The 20883-nt window shown below is 40.0% G+C and overlaps 1 protein-coding gene across 3 annotated transcripts in view; it reads left to right on the top strand.

The window, feature by feature from the left end:
* Nucleotides 1-20883, top strand: part of abcc9 (ATP-binding cassette, sub-family C (CFTR/MRP), member 9) — a 76560-nt gene that overhangs the window by 25372 nt on the left and 30305 nt on the right. For 2 of the 3 annotated variants that reach the window (XM_030719935.1, XM_030719934.1), the window contains exons 10-22: nucleotides 1183-1338; nucleotides 1427-1561; nucleotides 3072-3234; nucleotides 3762-3802; nucleotides 3905-4047; nucleotides 4338-4446; nucleotides 5160-5267; nucleotides 8820-8892; nucleotides 11388-11493; nucleotides 18595-18696; nucleotides 18824-18908; nucleotides 19038-19118; nucleotides 20697-20834. In XM_030719935.1, the coding sequence (XP_030575795.1) occupies nucleotides 1183-1338; nucleotides 1427-1561; nucleotides 3072-3234; nucleotides 3762-3802; nucleotides 3905-4047; nucleotides 4338-4446; nucleotides 5160-5267; nucleotides 8820-8892; nucleotides 11388-11493; nucleotides 18595-18696; nucleotides 18824-18908; nucleotides 19038-19118; nucleotides 20697-20834 (1440 nt within the window). Of the gene's footprint in view, nucleotides 1-1182; nucleotides 1339-1426; nucleotides 1562-3071; nucleotides 3235-3761; nucleotides 3803-3904; nucleotides 4048-4337; nucleotides 4447-5159; nucleotides 5268-8819; nucleotides 8893-11387; nucleotides 11494-13336; nucleotides 13376-16165; nucleotides 16205-18594; nucleotides 18697-18823; nucleotides 18909-19037; nucleotides 19119-20696; nucleotides 20835-20883 lie in introns of all 3 variants that reach the window. The other variant, XM_030719936.1, reaches the window with a different exon arrangement.

The following is a 20883-nucleotide window of genomic DNA, read 5'->3' as shown; positions in this document are numbered from 1 at the left end:
ACAAACACAGCAAACCGTATTAGTTTGCATGTAATTGCAATGCTCCAAAATGCACCAACAGCACAAACATGGTAGAGAGGTCCAGTTCACTGACTTGTATTAGTAGAAGTGAAGCCTAGTACGCAGTTAGCATCTACAGACATCTGTTCATCAAAGTGTCCATGCCTCTAATAATGCAAACTTTAGGCCTTATTAAAATTTAAATGCATAGATTAAAAAAAAAAAAAAATATCCGCCCTATGAAGGGAGGAATTAGCATTTTTTATGTACCAAGCTGAAGTCAAGTTTATTTCTGCTCCAAAGATAGACATTTTAATATGGCGATCTGTGGGGATTGACTTGCTTTTGGACCCAGCCCCAAGTGGCCATTCAAAGAACTGCAGTTTTTGACATTTCATTTTGGAGGTCTTGGAGTCTTGAAGGTTACTGTTTGACACAAACATGGGAGTAGTGGTAAAATGTTTTTAGATGATTCTCTCAGTGGGATAAAACATCCGGCATTCCAGGTCATGGAGCTGCAGCTCTCTATTAAACCTCAGAATAATACTGCTCGTAATGAATGTATTCGTGGAAACCTGCGTGCCATAAACAGGAGTCAGCTTAGATTAAATCTTCCCACAGAGTATTTTGCTGTCACTATATTTTACTAAAAAGACATCACATCCATCATATCAGAAATATATCACCATGGACTAGGCAATATTTTATTTCACAAATAATCCAAGTTAGGTACCAAATATATCACCAATATTTGAGGAACCAGCAGAAATGCCCCCATCACTCAAATGCTGGCACTAAATCAAATCAAAAATAGTTTATTCAGGAACACAAAGTCAAAAAAAGATTGATATTGATTCTGTTCTGCGACTACCCCACACTTCCATGTGCATGAATGCAATGGTAGAGCAGCGGCAAGATTCCCTGTAAAGAACAAAGTAACAATAATTAAGTCAGGCTCATCTTGCAAAGGAGGAGCTGGGCTGGAGGTGGGTTACAAAGCAGCTTGCATATGCACAGTGACTGTGCATATGTGAATCCATCCATCCATCCATCCATCCATCCATCCATCCATCCATCCATCCATCCATCCATCCATCCATCCATCCATCCATCCATCCATCTTCTTAACCTCCATATTATATACAGTTACTTTCTTTTATCTGTGTTGTTTTCTTTAACTAGGCAATGATTTACAACAAAATCCTGCGCCTATCCACCTCCAACATGTCCATGGGGGAGATGACGTTGGGGCAGATCAACAACCTGGTGGCTATAGAGACCAACCAGCTCATGTGGTTCCTCTTCCTCTGCCCCAACCTGTGGGCCATGCCCGTACAGGTGGGAGAAGCCATATTTCTAAACATTTTTGGATATGATTAATTCCTGTCAATGCTTTTTCAAGTCAAGTCCTTTTGTTCCTTGGCAGATTGTGATGGGTGTAATCCTGCTCCGCCATTTGTTGGGCTGGAGTGCCGTGGTAGGAGCGTCTGTCATAGTTCTGTTGGCTCCAGTCCAGTACCTTATAGCAACAAAGCTAGCAGACACACAGAAAAACACACTAGTAAGGAATATGTTAATGCAAATGTTTTCAATAAATCCTATTTCCTGCATATTTTTGAATAGAAACCTTCACTGAATATGTCTGTGTAGATTCTCAGTTATCCAGGTCATAGTAGTCTCTGGAGCTTGAAAAAGGCGACTGGACTTCTTTTTGTTTCTTGAAGACGTTTCACCTCTCATCCGAAAGGCTTCTTCAGTTCTCAACCAAATGGTGGAGAGACCCAGGTATTTAAACCCCTGTGGGCGTAGTCCCCTGGAGGTGGTTATGACCCTCTATTGATCATGTGCTTGAACACATTATCGTCACATTAACTCAGTGGATAAATACATACGTTTTACCAGGGAGGACACCAGAGATAACAAGTTACCATTCCTGGACTGTGCGGTGCTTATCGAGGAAGATGGAAGCCTCAACATTGAAGTTTACCGGAAGCCCACACACACAGACCAGTATCTCCTCTTTGACTCCCACCACCCTCTGGAACACAAACTTGGGGTGATCAGGACCCTACAACACCGTGCGGAAAGTGTTCCCTCTAAGGCAGAAGGGAAGCATAAGGAACACACACACATTAAGAAAGCCCTCAAAACATGCGGTTACCCCAACTGGGCCTTCATCAAATCAGCTAAGATGCACAGGAATGAAGGCCAAACACAAACTACAGAGAATGGGAAGGACAAGAGGAACAACATTGTCATCCCATATGTGTCAGGCTTGTCAGAGAAACTCAGAAGAATTTTCTCCAAGCATGACATCTCAGTATACTTCAAACCAAGTCACACCCTAAGACAAAAACTGGTTCATCCCAAGGACAAACCCGCCAAACACAAGATCAGCGATGTAGTGTATGCTGTTCAGTGCAGTGAAGAGTGCTCGGACCTCTACATTGGTGAAACCAAACAGCCTCTTCACAAACGAATGGCACAACATAGAAGAGCCACTTCGACAGGACAAGATTCAGCAGTACATCTGCATCTGAAGGAAAAAGGGCACTCTTTTGAGGATGCCAATGTCCACATTTTGGACAGGGAAAACAGATGGTTTGAAAGAGGAGTGAAAGAAGCCATCTATGTCCACTGTGAACAACCATCATTGAACAGAGGAGGTGGATTACGTCACCAACTTTCCCCCGCTTACAGTGCTGTCCTGAGCTCCCTTCCCAGACGTCTCAACCCCCATTCACACCTTTGTTCCAGTGACCTCAATAGGCCACAGGAAACAATGGAGCGGAGTCCTAAGTTGGTTTCAACTGAAACCACTGATTAAATATGACCCACGCCCCCTTCACACCTGGGCACATGTGTTCAAGCACATGATCAATAGAGGGTCATAACCACCTCCAGGGGACTACGCCCACAGGGGTTTAAATACCTGGGTCTCTCCACCATTTGGTTGAGAACTGAAGAAGCCTTTCGGATGAGAGGTGAAACGTCTTCAAGAAACAAAAAGAAGTCCAGTCGCCTTTTTCAAGCTCCAGAGACTTCACTGAATATCTTGTTTGGTCTTTCAGGAACACTCTACAGATCGACTGAAAAAGACCACAGAGATCTTAAAGGGGATAAAGCTGTTGAAGCTTTATGCCTGGGAGAATATCTTCTGTGACAGCGTGGAGGACACCAGAGGCAAAGAGCTCACCAGCCTCAAAACCTTTGCCTTCTACACATCTATGTCCAGTAAGATGAAAATCAGTAGGAGTTTTACATATGTGAGCAGAATTTCTGTAGAGTTGCAGAAATTTAACGTGGTTGACATTTGCAGAATGAATCTGTTTTATATAAAATACCACACATATATTCAGCGATGGTTAATATAAATTGTTATTATCCTAGGAAATGAATTACAACAGTAGCGCATTTGGTTTTCAGTTGATTCTATTTACATTTTGCATGCTTTGCTTAGGCAGGTTTATTAGAAGGCACTGCATACAGTACCGGTCAAAGGTTTGGACACTTGTCTTGAGGTGACTGTTGTTGTGATTTTGCACTATATAAAAACCTCAGTCTGCACTGCAGCCCTTGTGCCCGCATTGTCCAGGCATCTACATTTTAATAGTTAAAATAAGATTTCAGAATGAAATTTGGACCTGAAAAAGGCTAATTGTGTCAGACTTAAGTTATTTTTAAAGAGAAAACTTGTATCGTTACCTAAATCACTTAAATTACTGTCCTGCCAGTAAAACCTGTTTTCTTTTTTTGTGCAGTTTTTATGAATGCTGCTATTCCCATTGCCGCCGTTCTTGCGGTAAGCCAATTTTACCCCTGTCTCTATATGAATTTAACTCTCCTTTAAATGCTCTGCGTGCAGATTTCTGGGACATTAAATTTGACATTTTTAATCTTGCAGACATTTGTGACACATCACTTCATCAATGAAAATGGACCCGAACCCTCGGAGGCCTTCGCAGCTCTGGCGTTGTTTCACATCCTGGTCACCCCGCTGTTCCTGCTGTCCACTGTTGTCAGATTTGCCGTGAAGGCTCTGGTCAGGTGAGTGTTATTTGTATTGTAAAAGGGTTGTGGACAGCTGGTTGGGATGTGGACACGACTAAACAAGGAGGACAAACTGGACATGGTTTCAACGGTAAATCTAATTAAAGAAACATTGAGGAAACCCGACAGCAGTGAGGAGAAACTCTAAACTCCTGAGACATCACTGGTATTGGAATCATCACAGTCATACTGTTAATGCAGTGTGTGTGTGTGTGTGTGTGTGTGTGTGTGTGTGTGTGTGTGTGTGTGTGTGTGTGTGTGTGTGTGTGTGTGTGGTGTTCTCACAGTGTCCAGAAGCTTGGTGAGTTTCTTCAGAGTGATGAAATTGGAGACGACAGCTGGAGAAACGGTGACATATCTGTTTCCTTCGAGGCTGGAAAGAAACCCCTGGGGATGGTGAGTTAGGATACCAGATCAATGAAAAAAAAAAAAGATCGCTCATCACAGAAAGCAAATGTAACAGTTTTTATGTTTAATTGCTGTGTCTCTGAGGCTGTTTGGGGTCTTCTAACATAACCACTCAGTAAAACGCAGCCCTAATCTTGTGGCTATCGGAGTCTTTTGCCTTGCAGTGGGATTCTCACTGTTTGTGTCCAAATGGACAGTCAGACCACAAATCTGAGTGACTCACAGAATTCATTAGAGCTGTAATGGTTTTCAGATAGGATTGTAACAGGAAAGCAAATACAAACATACCCATTTGAAAAACATTTTCCAACTCATCATCTCTGACTGAACAACTAAAATTACACTGTATAAGTGCAGTGTTAGTGCTAACAGTAATACAGGGGTTTTTTTGTGGTTTTAATGTCCATTATTATTATTTTATTTCTTCTGCTTTACAACATTTACAATGATTCTTAATGATGCATGAACACTTTAAATCTTCTGCACAGATCTTAGTTGTAGAACTTCACATGCAGTTCAAAGACCTTCATGTTCTTTGCTTGTATTTGCAGTGTGTCTGGATAATAAAATAATGAGGACTGAGACCACTGGGGCAACATTTTCTACTCCCTGAGGAATTAGAGCAGATGCAGGAAAGTCTTATGTTTATGAGTAAATGTTCACTTCCGTCTCTTCTTTATCCTTTTGGTGTCCCTTTCAAGACCAAAGCCATCAACAGGAAGCAGCCAATGCGCTACCAGATGGACAACTATGAGCAGCCAACCAGGCGACAGATGAGACCCTCGGAGACGGAGGATGTGGCTGTAAAGGTCAGCTCAAAGTTCATATGTCGGGGAGTGTTTACAGGGGTGTAAGGTTAGATAGAGCGTATGAGGAGATGTAAAGATTTGTTCTACACATGAACTTCTTGCCACTCATCAATGAACTTGTTGGTATTTTGGCAGCTTTAGAGGGACTGACTGTGGTTCCTGTAGTAGTAATGGAGACTTCTGACTTTCTAAAGTTGTAGATGTGACATAAAGCAAGTGGCTGATGGCACTGGAGGCACGTTTCAGCACCTTTGTCTTGATATCAGACCCGCTGATGTCTTGGAGAGTTTTCTGTGTGGTTATAAGCAGTGGTTTATAAAGAGCATATTGAGAAGCAGTGAACTCAGCTGTCCAGACTGCTGCCTGGCACCTTTACGGTTCCCTCTAAAGGGTAAATAGACCCTTGGGGATGGATATGCTTAGCTACAGAGGAAAGGTTTCTGTTTTGATGGGAATAATGAGAGAGGAAACTCATTCAGGCGTGCTATTGGCTGTTTTTCTCACATTCAACAAAGCTGATTGTTCATCTTTTTTTTTTATTATTTGCAGCCATTTTTTTGGTTTTCTTTGTTTTTTTTTCTTGACGAACTGCACACCTGGAGAGCGGACAGTACGGACAATAAAAGCACCTTTTAATAATTAGCGCCAGCTTGGACAAGCACAGAAGAGCTGCTTGCTGTTGCTGCCGTTTATTTCACTTTATGAGCAGCTGTTTCATATCTCAGTTGTTTATACATCCATGGGCTTTTGTGGTTGTTTGGGATCATACGTGTGACATGTGTGTGTGCACATACTCTTGCTGTTCTCAGGCAGTGTAGAATTCACATGAGAATTTGTTGCCCCTTAAAGGGCCTTGTGAATGTGTCCAAGGTTTTCTCAGCCCCTCTGTGACGACTCCTCTTCCTGTCTTATCCCTGCGGAGTGACACTACTGTCCATACAGCAGCTCCCCAATTAGAGTTGTAGCTTTTCCATATTAAACACAGTCCTTGTTGACTTCTTAGTGTAGAACACAACAAATGATAAGCTGATAAGAATCACCTTATCATCTGTTATGCATTACATAAACGCAGATATGATAGGTTTTCCCATGTTATAGCGATTGAAGGGGTTCTACTTTGCTTTTTCTATCAACTATGTATTTACAGTGGTGGAAGCTGATGTTAAACATGGTCAAAGTTTCACATGATGGGGTCAGTGTATGTAATCCCTGTGAGTTAGAAGCTCAGACTTGGGGCAGTTTTTTCTCCTCTCAGCTCTGTATGAATCAGTTGAGAGCAGACGTTCAAACATGAAGGTAGTTGTATTTTTTTAAGCTTTCTTTATCAGAAAGTTAAGTGTCTCCATAGTTTAGTGTTTTGCACATTTGTCTAAATATCACAGGGACACAAATCCCTTTGGTGTTTTGTCAGGAAGGGCATCCGGCATAAAAATCTGCCAAATCAAACATGTGGAGCTACCCACCGTGGTGACCCCTTGGGAATAATGGAGCAGCCCAAAGTATCTTTAAACTATGTTAAACTGTGAGAGAGTCCTGACACAGGCAGCATTAACCTAATGTGTTTTTCAATATTTAGAGAAACTGCCTGAAGAAAACCCGTGCAAGAACAGGGAGACTGTGTGAACTCCCACAGAATGGTTTAGAGGAACTAAAATGGCTTATTTCAGACTGAGGATGAACTGAGGGCCTACACAAAGGCCAAAGATGAGATAAATAAGGATTATTATTTATTATTATTATTACAGGTGCCAGCAGTACAAAATACTAAATGGACTTGAACTGAACTAGCGCATAAACTTGAACTAAGAGTGAAGAACTATGAACTTACCATGAACATAAAGCATACAGCAGGGGAGTCAGCGACAGCTACGATGACAAGGATGCAACAAGAGGAAAACTGAGGGTTTAAATACACATACGGAAATTAGGGAGAGCGGAGACAGCAGGGAACAACAGGTGAACCAAATGAAACAAACACAAAGCACAGGGAACAAAGGAATGTCAAAATAAAACAGGAAGTGACCAACCATGACACACATGTAGACTTGACAAAACATGGAGCAGCACAAACACAGGAGGATACAAACATACAGCCACTCAGACAGGACCTAAAGAGAACATGAGACAGGTAAGGAAACTGAACTCCAGATAATAAGAACATAGAAAAATAGAGAAATACAAAGGTGAGAAACAAAGTGAAGAAAAACTCTGCAGGGTCAAACCTCAGGATCATGACAGTAACACTATTTTACTAGAGTCCAAAAATAAAAATATGGAACTAGAGCATAATAGACCTCCTTTAAGGTTTCTTGTCTTCTGGGATGAATTGCAGCTGGTTAAATGCTTCATTCAGCATTTGGTTTCTCCCAGTGATGCAGAAAGTGATTTCTGCACATGAATAATCACAACATGCAGGCAAGGAACACGATCAAGAGTCCTGGAAGCTTTCTGATTTTTGTGGCCACATCCAGGCAAACTGTCTGTGTGGAGAGCTGCAGATGGACAGAAGTGCAACGACCGAACAATGATTCCGATTTATTTGCTTTTAAAGTGTAAGACAGCGCTTCCAACAGGAAGCTGCTGGCTACAAGTTTCCACTATAAAAATTTATGTTGCTTGCTTTAGGGTTCATATGTACATATCTATAGAGATTAACATCTCCCTTAATTTAAATTTAGGGGTCCAAATAATAAAAAAAAAAAAAACAGCCAAGACTACAGAGTAATGTTTGCTCCAAGTCTGCATCCATACTTTTAGAGAACGACTAAGAGCTTATTTATCATTTTCTCATTTTGAGATTGAGGAAGAAATCCAGACAGGATGCAGATATAATGTTACTGTTTATGCTGATCCCCTTAAATCATAAGAAGCTTTAAATAAGGTTCATACAGGCTTCTACTATTTTTCATATATGGGCCATTTCCTGCAGCTGCACATTTTCTATTATTTTTTTTATTACATTTATTGACCCCCGGTGAAATCTCAAATCTTCTTAATTTCACCCCCCCCCCCCCCCCTTACATGTCTCCTCTCTCCTTCCCTCCCTGTCAGATTGTTAATAATATCTGAACTTTCCATTTTTATTCCGCATCCTGCTTTTTGCAATCTTAAACACAAATCTCAGATTTCAAATGGTCCTGCTTGTTATACTACTGAAGTGAGTGTGGATCGGGGCCTTCACATAGCTTGCCTTGACAAACCAAAGCTGCAGCACCTGTCCCTCTTGTGTAACCATTTTTTATTTGTCAGTATTCACCAAAATGAACTCGATGTCAAATGCGTCACTGGATGACGTTAGGTTTGGTGTCCCTCATGCCATTAGCCCTGTGTGTGTGTGATATCTCAGCGGTGTTCACTGCACTGTTACGATTTCTTAAACTCAGGGTCAGAGCATAAAGTGGGACATGTCCTTTGCCCTAATGGATCTACACATAACAAGAAAACAGCACGTATTCATGTTGCATAATGGGATTTTACTGTGAGTTGTGCACTGAAAAGAATAGCTGTATAACCCTTTAGTTTTCTTCTAATTTTTAAAAATTTTCTTTGTAGGTGACGGGTGGATCCTTCACCTGGGGAAATAACCTACTGACACTGTCAGACATCAACATCCGCATCCCTACAGGTAGGCCTGACATTTCAACCTGGCTAAACGCCTTCAATGCGTTCAAAAATCATCAACAATTAGTAACACCTAATCCAGTAAAACTGCATTTGGCATCCTGTTCAACCGAACTGTTAATATCTAAAGCAAATGACCTTATTTTTTACTTATCACTGTGTTATTACTGCTGATGCTGTTTGAATTTTGTTCTTCAGAATTATGAATCTATAAAATTTTCAAAACAGCAGCAACACAACACTACTGTAGTAGCATAACTCAGGCTTGTATAAGGAGAAAAATGGGTATGTCTTATATATGATACATTGGATACGTCAAACCTAATAAGCCAGGTTCTTCTTCCTACTCTTCCTTTAGATTCTAATTTGCTGTCTGTAGACCAGTTGTGCCTGGTTTGCCAGTCTTGTTCTGTATCTGTCACTTATGGTGTACCTCAAGGCACAGTTTTTAGGACCTGTTTTTTTTTTTTTTTTGTTAGCCTTGTTTCTTACGTGATGTTTATTTATACGTGCTGTATAATAAACTTGATTTGATTTGATAAGCACTGCTTAACAAATTTATTAGACCACATGCCATAAAAACTAGAAAAAAATAATTTTTTTGAACTCTTGTTTAAAACTAAAAATGACATTATTTATTAGATGGATAACAAACTGAATTCCTGTTTTTATACCCAAATTTGAGCTCAGAGAAGTCAGAAATTGATGAGGTATAAAATTCAACCACTAAAACAAAATTTTCTGTTCAGGAATGGAAGTAAATAACTAACTGTTCAGCTTCTTAATAAAAAATAGTATTCTATCATTAAAATATCATTTGGATTAAAGAGCTTGCACATACTGCTGGATTAACCATTAAAGAAACATCAAAAATGATTTTGGTAATTACCAATACTGTTAATTTAGGGCATTTATGGCATAAACCTTACATTGGGTGGTGGTCTGCTAAATTTGTTAAGCAATGTATGATATGATATAATATCAGTGGTTAAATTAGTGAATGTAATCGCAGCCAAGAACTGACTGTGCTGATTGGTCATTTTCCAAACCAAGTATTGTAATTTTAGAAGCATAATCACCTGCTCCGTTCTGATGTTTCCAAAAAGTTAAAGTCCTCCAGTATGACTGCCAAAGTGTGCACATGCCACAGGCAAGGATCCTCTCACTGCTATATTATCACGTATTTGAACCTGCAGCCTCTCGCTTTGTTTGAGTGGCTCTGTTCTCTGTAACATTTCAATTCACATTTTAAAATCTAGCTTGATAGATTGTAGGCCTCCTGAAGGTTTTATCGTTGTGTTCCTCCTTCGCTGCTTTAGTGTGAGGACACTGGTTTGTTTATATGAGGCATGCAGACCTGCTGTTACATTGAGAGCTACAGGAATTTTGCACTCGTGTAACTGAAACACCAAGATGTCAGGAGACCATTTGATGAGGCTGCTAACAGATGGTAGTATGTCTATGTAGGATGTCTTATACACACACACACACACACACTTGCATTTCCCCCTGGGAAGTGACTTGCTTGCAATCCCAGTCATGCTACTACTAAGACAAATGGGATTTGTTGTCCTGCCAAGTGCTGGTGTAATGCTATTCAGAGTAACTGGAGTGTTATGTTTGTGTTTCTACTTTAGTCTTTGAGAGTTTTTCAGCAGGATGGTGTTTAATAAAATGCAGACATTTTCCAATGATTGTTTTAGTGTTAGACGTTAGCATGAGGTGGCTGGTTACATTTGGAGGATAAGGAGTTAATAAAGTGATTAGACCAGAAATTCAAGGATCTGAACTCCTTTTAAGTTTAGTTTGCGTGTGTGTGTGTGAAATATTGGAACGACTTAAGTTTCTTCACTTCATATTTGTCATGCTTTGATTGTTCTCAGTGAGATTATGAGCAGTTGTGTTATTGTCAGAAGGGTTTCTTAACCTTTTCTGACCTGTGCCGCCACATCTAAGGTCTTCAAATTCTCATGAACCCTATCAATAAAGCTGTAAAAGGCCAAAAAAAAAAAGATAGTGTTTCTATACTTGGCCTATATTCTATACCATGCAGATGGCCTCACATTTGACTCCACTATACTTTGGTTTAGGAGGAGTTCATGGTCGACTAAGTGACTGCGAGGTCCCCAAATCATCAGCCCTCCACCACCATGCTGACTGTTGGTCTGAGGTGTTTGTGCTGATATGCTGCTTGGTTGTCGTGTTGCTGTGCATTATGGTCTCATCTGTCTAAAGAATGTTGTTCAGAAGTCTTGTGGTTTGTTCAGATGCAGCTTTGCAAACCTGAGCCACGCTGCTGTGTTCTTTTTAGAGAGAAGAGGCTTTCTCCTCGCAACTGTTCCAAACAAGTCATACTACTTCAGTCTTCTTCTGTCTGTGCTTAAACTATCTAGAAATTAGTTAACCTCCTAAATCCACAGCTGCATCTCAGACTCCACAGGCCTCACTTAGCATGTTAGAGGTTAACATCATCACCTTTTCCATTTCTTTCCATCTCAGGTCAGCTGACAATGATTGTGGGCCAGGTGGGTTGTGGGAAATCCTCCCTGCTGCTGGCCATGCTTGGAGAAATGCAAGCCATTGAGGGAGGAGTCTACTGGAGCAAGTAAGATAATATGTTATAGTACAAAGGACCTCGTGTGATATGCAAGAATATTTTTAGTGTAACAGAAGATCCAAACAAGATGGATTAATGAGAAGTCAAATAGTTTTTTGTGTACTGCACATAATTAATGTGGATATAAATCTGTTCTTTTAGCATTAGAAAATAAAGCAGCAACTTTTTTTTGTTTTTAAATGTAGCAACTAGAGGATCTGCAGTTTCCTGCAAATTAAGTTAAGTTTGTTTGACTGCATTTTTATTTTACTCATCTGACCACATATAATGATGATGATGATGATACTTTATTGATCCCACAGTGGGGAAATTACAGATATAGTACATCTTCTAATAACTGCAGGGTAATGGACTATGATTAGGAGCAAATGCAAACTGATAATATCCTGTTTGTGCACCAAGTAAAGCTGACAGTAACAAGAAGAGCCAGTTATCGGCCCATTAGTGTCACATGTCCAGGAGCAGTATTCAGTGTCATTTAATTTGCCGCTCTCGGGGTTATCTGGGATCTGTCAGCTTCCCTTTTGAAAAGCTTTTCATTTATAAAATCAATTATGGAGCACTCAGAGTCAAATTATGATGTTTAAAAGGATTATATTCACTCTCAGTTTAAAGTAATTGCCCTTCAGTAGCTAAAATGTGGGCATATTGAGTTGTTCCAACGATGCTTTTATTTGTTTTATTATTTGTCTAATTAAATAACATCAGACAAATTTATTGTGCAGCCTCACAAATCAGTAATAAATGAATAAACTCTCAGTGAATCAATTATGTGGAGGATATTTGGTAATAATAGAAGGCAGTCTCACATTGATTTACCTGAAGGTAATTCTGCTTTCAGGATTTAGTAATTTCTATGACTCAAAAAGAGGTCAGCTGTATTGATCATTTTCTGACATTTTAGTCAAATTATGAAGTGACTTTGGTGTTACATTGTTTCCTGTATCTTGTCGTGATAATTAAAGAGAACTCCAAAGATAACAATGATAATTTTTAACACTTGGGTTTCTTCCATAGTTGCAGCCACTTATTCTTAACACCCTGACAGCTTCACACTGAGGCTCCGTTCACTCAGGAGTGTCACCTGCAGTGAGATGTTACAATTCGTAGGTTACTTTTATAACCTTGATGCTATGAGTACCAATGACTGTAAGAAACATGAATTGGGTGCACAAGTTTGAATTTATTTCACATTTTCTCTGATCCACAAAGGGCCAAAAGTATACATACAGGCTCAAATATATACACACACTTAAATATTTTAATAAGTGGTGCTAAAGGTTCTGCACTCACTTTTAGTTTACAAGGCCAAGGTCTTTAAACTTCTCATTAATGATCATGATTGATTACAATTAAAGTCATTAAAGATGTGTGCTGTACAACCCACCCTGGAACAAGAGCTGTAAATGATTAGAGAAACAGCAATAAGTGTGCATTAAGATTGCTGTAATACCAGAAAAGTTGCACAGATTTAATTTGCTTTAGAGGTCAGCCAAGGACACTGAGGAGACAGGAAAATAATTTGGTAACAAAAGGTCAGCGTAGGTGTCTGCGGTGTGTGTGCTAACTTAAAGGTCATATTAGATAAGACGTGTTTTCTTTCCGTGAGTCCTTCAGAGGAACTTTGAATTTCTATCTCCTGTATTTCTACACACGCCTTTATTTTCTCTTTGCTTTCATTTCTTTAAATGCAGGCTGGAGATGCACAACTGTCTCTGCACACTAACCTTTGTTTGCATCTCTGGATGTGTGTGTGTGTGTGTGTGTGTGTGTGTGTGTTTTTATGTGTGTGGTTTCTGTCACTTTACCTCCTGCCTTCTTGCCATATCAGGCTGCCTGATAGTGAGGTGATCCACGAGGGGAACATAAGGTACCTTCGCTCTGGTCTATCTGTTCTCATTTAAACACACTGTGTAAATATTTAGATTTGGACTGTATCTATTTTCTCATACTTACACGTCTTACACACGGGGAGTATTTGCTTACTGTTAAACTAGTTTTTTGTCCAAGTTAAAATTTCTGATCCGGTGAGTAGTTGACTCTGTTATCCACACATCTACATTTGTGTGGACGGGCCCACCATTAGCAACTGAAATAAACCCAAAGTGCTTCCATACAAGGACAGAAGAATTAATGTTTTAGTAGTAGCCTGTTTTTTTTTTTTTTTTTACTACTCATTGTTGCCATCTTTCACAGCTCACTGAGCTCACCTTCATCGCAGTGCGCTGCAAGTGTTTCCCTACCAGTTTATTATGAAGAGGCTAACAGTGACCCTCTGTTTTATTTTCAAGCCTTTAAACATTCACATTTAGCTGTTTGGATGATTTGCATCATATCATGTGAAGTTTAAGTAGGTTGAGTAGTATGAGTGTGTTCACCTGTGGTTCGTCATGACTCACCACAGTTTAGTTCAATTTCAGAACCTCGTGTGCTGATATCAGGTAAATCTGTGTCTGTGTTCTCTATGGATGCTTTCTGGCTGTTGTTTCCTGAATTAGTCAAAAATTATTCTCAGGTTCAAACATGTTGTGATGCACTGACCTGTTGGCCAGTGTAGGGAGTAGGTGATGACCACATAGACATCTGCAGCTGCAGAGTATAATAAAAAGCAGCTGCAGCTAAGCTCTGACTGGCTGGATGCAGACTTGAGGTTCATCATGAAGTTGGACAGTGAGGTTAATATTGGAGATCTGTGGTAGTCACATAAATGGCAGTGCACAATTCATATCCAACATGTCCTCCAATCCAAATGTAAGTCTCCGTCATTTCTGCAGGCCCTGAAATAAGACCTATATGTATATTTCCAAAATGAGCGCTCCTACCTTTACTAATTTTGTTTTACTGATTTTTTTTTTCTTCATGTCTTCTTCAATTGTAGATGATAATTTGACATTGAAAACATGGAAAAAAGGCAAAACTTTAAATGATATTTACATCACACTATTTGCACATCTACCCATAGTGATTATTATTCACTCACCATCTAAATCATTGAGTTCAAGTGTTCGGTCACTTCCATGTCCACAGGTGTATAAATCAAGCACCTCGGCATGCAGACTGCTTCTACAAACATCAGTGAAAGAATGGGTCGCTCTCAGGAGCTCAGTGAACTCCAGCGTGGTACCGTGATAGGATGATACCTGTGCAACAAGTCCAGTCATGAAATTTCCTCACTACTAAATATTCCACAGTCAGCTGTTAGCGGGATTATAACAAAGTGGAAGTGACTGGGAATTACAGCAACTCAGCCATAAAGTGGTAGGCCACGTAAAATCACAGAGTGGGGTCAGTGGATGCTGAGGGTCATAGTGCACAGAGGTCACCATCAATCACTACAGACCTCCAACCTTCAGATCAGCTCAAGAACAGTGAGTAGAGAGCTTCATGGAATGTGTTTCCATGGCAGCTGCATCCAAGCCTTACATCACCAAGCTCAATGCAAAGTGTTGATGCAGTGGTGTAAAGCACGCTGCCACTGGACTCTAGAGCAGTGGAGACGTGTTCGCTGGAGGGATGAATCACACTTCTCCATCTGCCAATCTGAGGGAGGAGTCTGGGTTTGGTGGTTGCCAGGGGAACGGTACCTGTCTGACTGCATTGTGCCAAGTGTAAAGTTTGGTGGAGGGGGGGTGGTTATGGTGTGGGGGTGTTTTTCAGGAGTTGGGCTCGGCCCCTTAGTTCCAGTGAAAGGAACTCTTAATGCTTCAGCAGACCAAGACATTTGGGAAAATTTGATGCTCCCAGCTCTGTGGGATCAGTTTGGGGATGGCCCCTTCCTGTTCCAACATGACTGCACACCAGTGCACAAAGCAGCTCCATAAAGACATGGATGAGCCAGTTTGGTGTGGAAGAACTTGACTGGCCTGCACAGAGTCCTGACCTCAGAACACCTTTGGGATGGATTAGAGCGGAGACTGTGAGCCAGGCCTTCTCTCCAACATCAGTGTCTGACCTCACAGATGTGCTTCTGGAAGAATGGCCAAAAATTCCCATAAACACTCCTAAACCTGAGTTGAAGCTGTTATAACTGCAAAGGGTGAGCCGACATCATATTTCAGCCTTTGGATTAAGAATGGGATGTTGCTCATTTGGCAATGTAGTGTATCATTGTTTTACTTTTTTTTTTTTTTTAACATCAGTGTGACACTATTTTTTCTTTCTGGCACCCCTGTTGTCAGATTACTTCACATCCTTCTGCAAAATGAGCTCGGTTTAGCGGTTTGATTTGAAGATTCTGTATCTGTGTAAGGTCTTCCTCTGTGAAGGTCTCCACACAACTTGAGATATGACTCTTACACAAACACACTTTCGGTCGCAGAAAATATGCGACCTCATTGTCGAGGAAGCCACAAAACCTAATTATCACAGACAGACAATGACTGCATCGCTTGCATGACCCTTCTGTCCTGGGTGGGAAGGTTAATTCAGTTAACAGTTGGCAGACTGGGGTTTGACTTGATGATGTGACTCTTCCATTTGTTTTTATGTTTTTTTGTTTCTTCTTGCTTTTAGTTTTCTACCTCAAACAAAAGGAAACAGCCCATCTTCTCTCTGTCTTTGTTACTGCTTTGCTTTTTTGTGCAGTGTTCTTGTCCATGTGTTCACTCATAAGCACAAGTATACATGCAGGAGGCTAATTCTAATACACTGACTTTGACAGTTGGTCAGGGGCAGAGGAGTCTGATGAAGACAACAGGAGGTACTTGCTCTTCTTCTGGTCTCCTGCCTCAGAATGATGTGACCATTTGACCCTTCAATCTCCTCTACTCCTCCTCTACTCCTCTTCTTTCTCCTCTTCTTTCTCCTCTCTCAGTTTTAACTCCATTTTTTTATTGTTACTGTTCCTCAGAAGAAATTGTTGTTTTGCAAGTAGTCAGGCTGTTGTTCATGAACACATGAGCTACTTTTTTTTATCACTATATTTATTTATATAATGTCACAGACAAAAGTCATAAAGCTTTAGAAAATTGGAATTAACAGCAGTGTAAAAACAAAATAAAAGAGTGAACAATGCAACGAGCCATAGAGAGAACACACTAAGAACATACAGTTAGATTTTTAAGTGCAATAACCTGCCTTTTTAGACTATAGTTCAGTTTTTATGAATCATTTATTAATACATATAATGTCCTATTTATTTTCATGTACTTTTGTGGATTTATTTTCAATGCGGAGCAGAGCTTGTAATTTCAAAAGATGTAAAAAGCCCAGTAATGGCTGAGAGCTGGATCAGTTATTGCTTTTGTAATGATCCTGCCGTCCTCAGTGTGTGTTCAGGAGCATCGGCCTTTATAGAGTAACATGTTTCGCTCATTGTGTTGCTCTTTGTTCATCAAGGATGCCATTAGTTTTGTTGTTTTGCATCATGTGTTCTCGGAGTTGTTTTTTGCTTTTAATGCTGGGAGTCGCTATAAACCCCCCAAAATAGAAACACATCGAAGCATGCTCTGCTAATCTGTATCAGAAATATACAGGCATGTCTATTGTCACAACCCAGCTCATAAGACACAACATAAAGTGAAGCTTGACACCAGAGAATTTGTTTTTCTCCTCCATGCTCTGAGACTGTGCTGGGAGACACAGCAAACCTTCTGGCAGTGGCACGTATTGATGTGCCATCCTGGAGGAGTTGGACTACCTGTGCAAGGGTCAAGGCATCATCTCATGCTACCATTCATGTCACTGACTCAAAACTAGTGAAAAAAACAAAACTAGTGAAAAGATGAGGAGGGAAAATGTGAGTGTCCTCCACCTGTAAATCCATTCCTGTTTTGGAGGTTGTCTCATTGCTGCTCTGGTGCACCTGTTGTTAATTTCATTAACACCAAATCAGCTGAAACTGATTAACAACCCCCTCTGATATTTAACTGACCAGATCAGTATCCCAGAAGTTTAACTGACTTAATGTTACACATTTTTTGAGGAGTGTAGATAATAGATATAATTTTAAACAGTGTCTACATTTCTCCTGACTGGAAACTATTGAGTTCTGAGAAACTATTGAATTGCAGTATCCTACTTGCTGATTACAGTAATGAAACATTCAACAACTCTCTAAATAATGTAACAAGTTAAATTAGGGCCACAGTATCAGTAAGTGAAAAAAGAACCAGTCAAAAAAGTGAAATATTATTAATCAAATACAAAGCAGAACACTAGAACTGCAGGTTAATATAATGGTCCCTATACAACACATTAAAACACACACTGTCAGGATCAAACAGCCCTCCGAGCTCTTTTTAATAACAGAGCAGGTATCAGGTCAGACTCCCAGCAGAGTGCTTCAGTGGTTTTTGTCCTCGCTGTTTGTTTTCATCATTGTGCTGCTGTAGCTGGTGTTATGTTGTTTTAAATTAATTGTTGATGTTTCTGTTGATAATTTGCAGCTCATCTTTAACCCCATCCACGATCTTCATATTTAGCCCTCATATCTGACATGCTGTGTTTTTTTTTTTTTTTTTTTTTTTTTTATATTGCAGTGGAGTTTGACAGATTTACAACCATAATCCTCCCGCTCTTCCTCCTCTTTTTTATGTTTGGGTTCCACGTTCATAAAGCTCATTAGAACAGGAGTACTGATCTTAGTTTTACTTTTGACCCTACTTTCCTAACTCTGTCTCAGCACAGCAGGAAAACAAGAGAGATAATCAGTTGTCTGTACTTAAAGTTAACTTGTGTGTGTGGGGTACAGAGCTGTGATGGTGTGGCTGTAGTCGAAGGAAAGGTTTAACATTCAGAGAAAAAACACTGAGAATTCCCCAGATTAAACTTAGGGAAAATTATTGCCTATTCTAAGAAAGTGATAATTTTGTAACAAATTTTCCAAGCACTTATCTGAGTTTGTTGTCACACATTTATGGGGAAAATATATTAAAAAAATTAGTCGTGCCACAAATATTCCTGCTTGCTGTGCATTATGTCTTCAGTGGATGGCTGATTTTAAGCTCAGCATCATCTTGAGGCTCCAGAACTGGAAGCCACATTACTGTGATAGTCGATCAGTATTCCTGCTCTGTAAAGCTTTATGAATGCATAACCTGCAGTTCTTACCTGGTATCTGTTTGTCTCTATTTCCCATGGTGCACCCAGCAAGAACAGAAACTCTGTGGCCTACGCTGCCCAGAAGTCCTGGCTGCTCAACGCTACAGTGGAGGAAAACATCACCTTCGGCAGCCCGTTCAGCAAACAGCGGTAAGAACCCCACAGCTCACAGTCACAGCTCACTGCAGGAGTGCTTTGTGTTCAGAAGTGTTGCACATTTAGTGCTTTTCTGATCTGAATTTGATCTGTTCTGATGGTTTTCATGTGTGTTTTTCAGGTACAAAGCAGTGATTGACGCCTGCTCTCTGCAGCCAGACATCGACCTGCTGCCTTTTGGAGACCAGACTGAGATTGGAGAGAGAGTATGCATGCGTTTAATTATTGCAGAAAAGATATTCTTGACCATTTTTTTCCACATTACCGTGCGGATAGATTTACTTTCCATTGTTTTTTAAATCAGTACCCTGCAAGTCAGTCTCTTTCTGTGTCAGGGCATCAACCTGAGCGGAGGTCAGCGACAGAGAATCTGTGTGGCCAGAGCTTTGTACCAGAACACCAACATCGTCTTCTTGGTAAGCTAAACTTGCACAAAATAATATGTACAAAACATCGGAGACACTGGTGAGTTTTGATTTTTATGTTTTTTTTCCAAAGAACATAGTAATGACACCATTTCTGAGGACATTTTAATGTAAAAATACTCATAATTTGTAGCCAAATTGGATAAATGTAATTTATTTACTAGATTAATTTCAGTCATAATCTAACGTTCCTTTGCTGTATAATTGAATGTATCATGCAGTGATGTATGATATGACACACAGTACATGGTGACCGCTGGGATACTGATAATGAATGCAGTCATGTGTTTATCTCTGTGAGTAGTTGTGTCATTTCCTGCTGCCACCTCAATTTGTAATCAGTTATCAAGCATACATTCCACATTAAAATCCAACAGTGGCGTTCTTTTATACACTCATGACCCTGTGTAATGTCTACAGTGGTTAATAGAAAGTGAATGTATAATGAGGAGGGAATGTTTTCCTTTGTGCTGTTCATATCTGATATCAGGGTTGTGCGTCATACAGTCTCACATTGAAAGACATAAAATAATAATACAGCCTTCATTAATGTGATATAGAACACATGTTATATCTTCCACACACCTATTAAGACAGACATTAATGGATATTTGGCTGTTATCCCAGACATGAGTAGAACAGGTAGTACAGAGACAGGGGGATGGTTTTTTTACCCTCACAGGGAGCAATTGCTAGTTCTGCTTGGAAATGTCATATTAGATTTTCTTGCAGTGTTTAGTAAAAATATTTATTTATTCATTTACCTTTATTTAACCAGGAAGTCTCATTGAGATCAAATGTCTTTTACAGGGGAGACTGAGCCAAATAGCAGCCATACAAATTGAACACAACATAAAATACAATGTAAACAACATGATGCACAATGTACTAATACCACAACAAAAAATGCCTCCTTCGCAGCGTTCCTTGTGATTGAACGAAAGATATTAGTGTGTCTAGGTTTAGGTTGTTTTGCAAATTATTCCATGTCTAAGATGTGTAGTAAGAAAATGCTGTTTTGCTGTATAAAGACTGTATAAAAAGTGGACATAGACTTGTGACGTCTCCTGTGCCGTGAAGTAGGAAACAAAAGCAACTCTCTATGTTTGATTTGGCAGTTTTACACCGAGCTTCCTTCCTGATGCAACCCCAAATCAAACCAGCAACCTTCCGCTTCCCAAACGAATGTGTTAACCGCTGCACCGTTCTGCTCTAAAGTTATAACTTTTAACATGGAAGTCTATGGAGCAAGCCTCAAGTGGCTGTTTGAGGAACTGCATGTTTTGTCACTTTCCCTCTCATGGACTCATGAGAGGGAAATATGAGAAGGCACAGGACAACAAGTTATGTGTGTCAGTGGTAAATTTATGTCCAAGCTGAACAGAGTCCAAAATATGTGTTTAGACCAGTTATTTACATATGTATTCTGTATGTAATCGTTTTTTTTTTTTTTTAATGTACCTGGTCACTGCATTTCTGTAACAACTGAATACTTAGAGATGCATTTCTGACTGAGAAAGCCATTAATCTGTCAGACTAACTGATATCTATTTGTCTCACATCTCTCAGGATGATCCATTCTCAGCACTGGACATCCACCTCAGTGATCACTTGATGCAGGAAGGAATCCTCAAATTTCTGCAGGATGACAAACGAACTGTGGTTCTCGTTACCCACAAACTGCAATATCTTATACATGCAGACTGGGTAGGGCCTTCTATTCTAAGGAACATACAAAGTGATTTCATTAATTTAG

The sequence above is a fragment of the Archocentrus centrarchus genome, chromosome 23, assembly GCF_007364275.1.
Source record: "Archocentrus centrarchus isolate MPI-CPG fArcCen1 chromosome 23, fArcCen1, whole genome shotgun sequence".
NCBI classification, from domain to species: domain Eukaryota; kingdom Metazoa; phylum Chordata; class Actinopteri; order Cichliformes; family Cichlidae; genus Archocentrus; species Archocentrus centrarchus.
The sequence above is the reverse complement of the archived record's forward strand: the minus strand, read 5'-3'. Positions and strand labels throughout refer to the sequence as shown.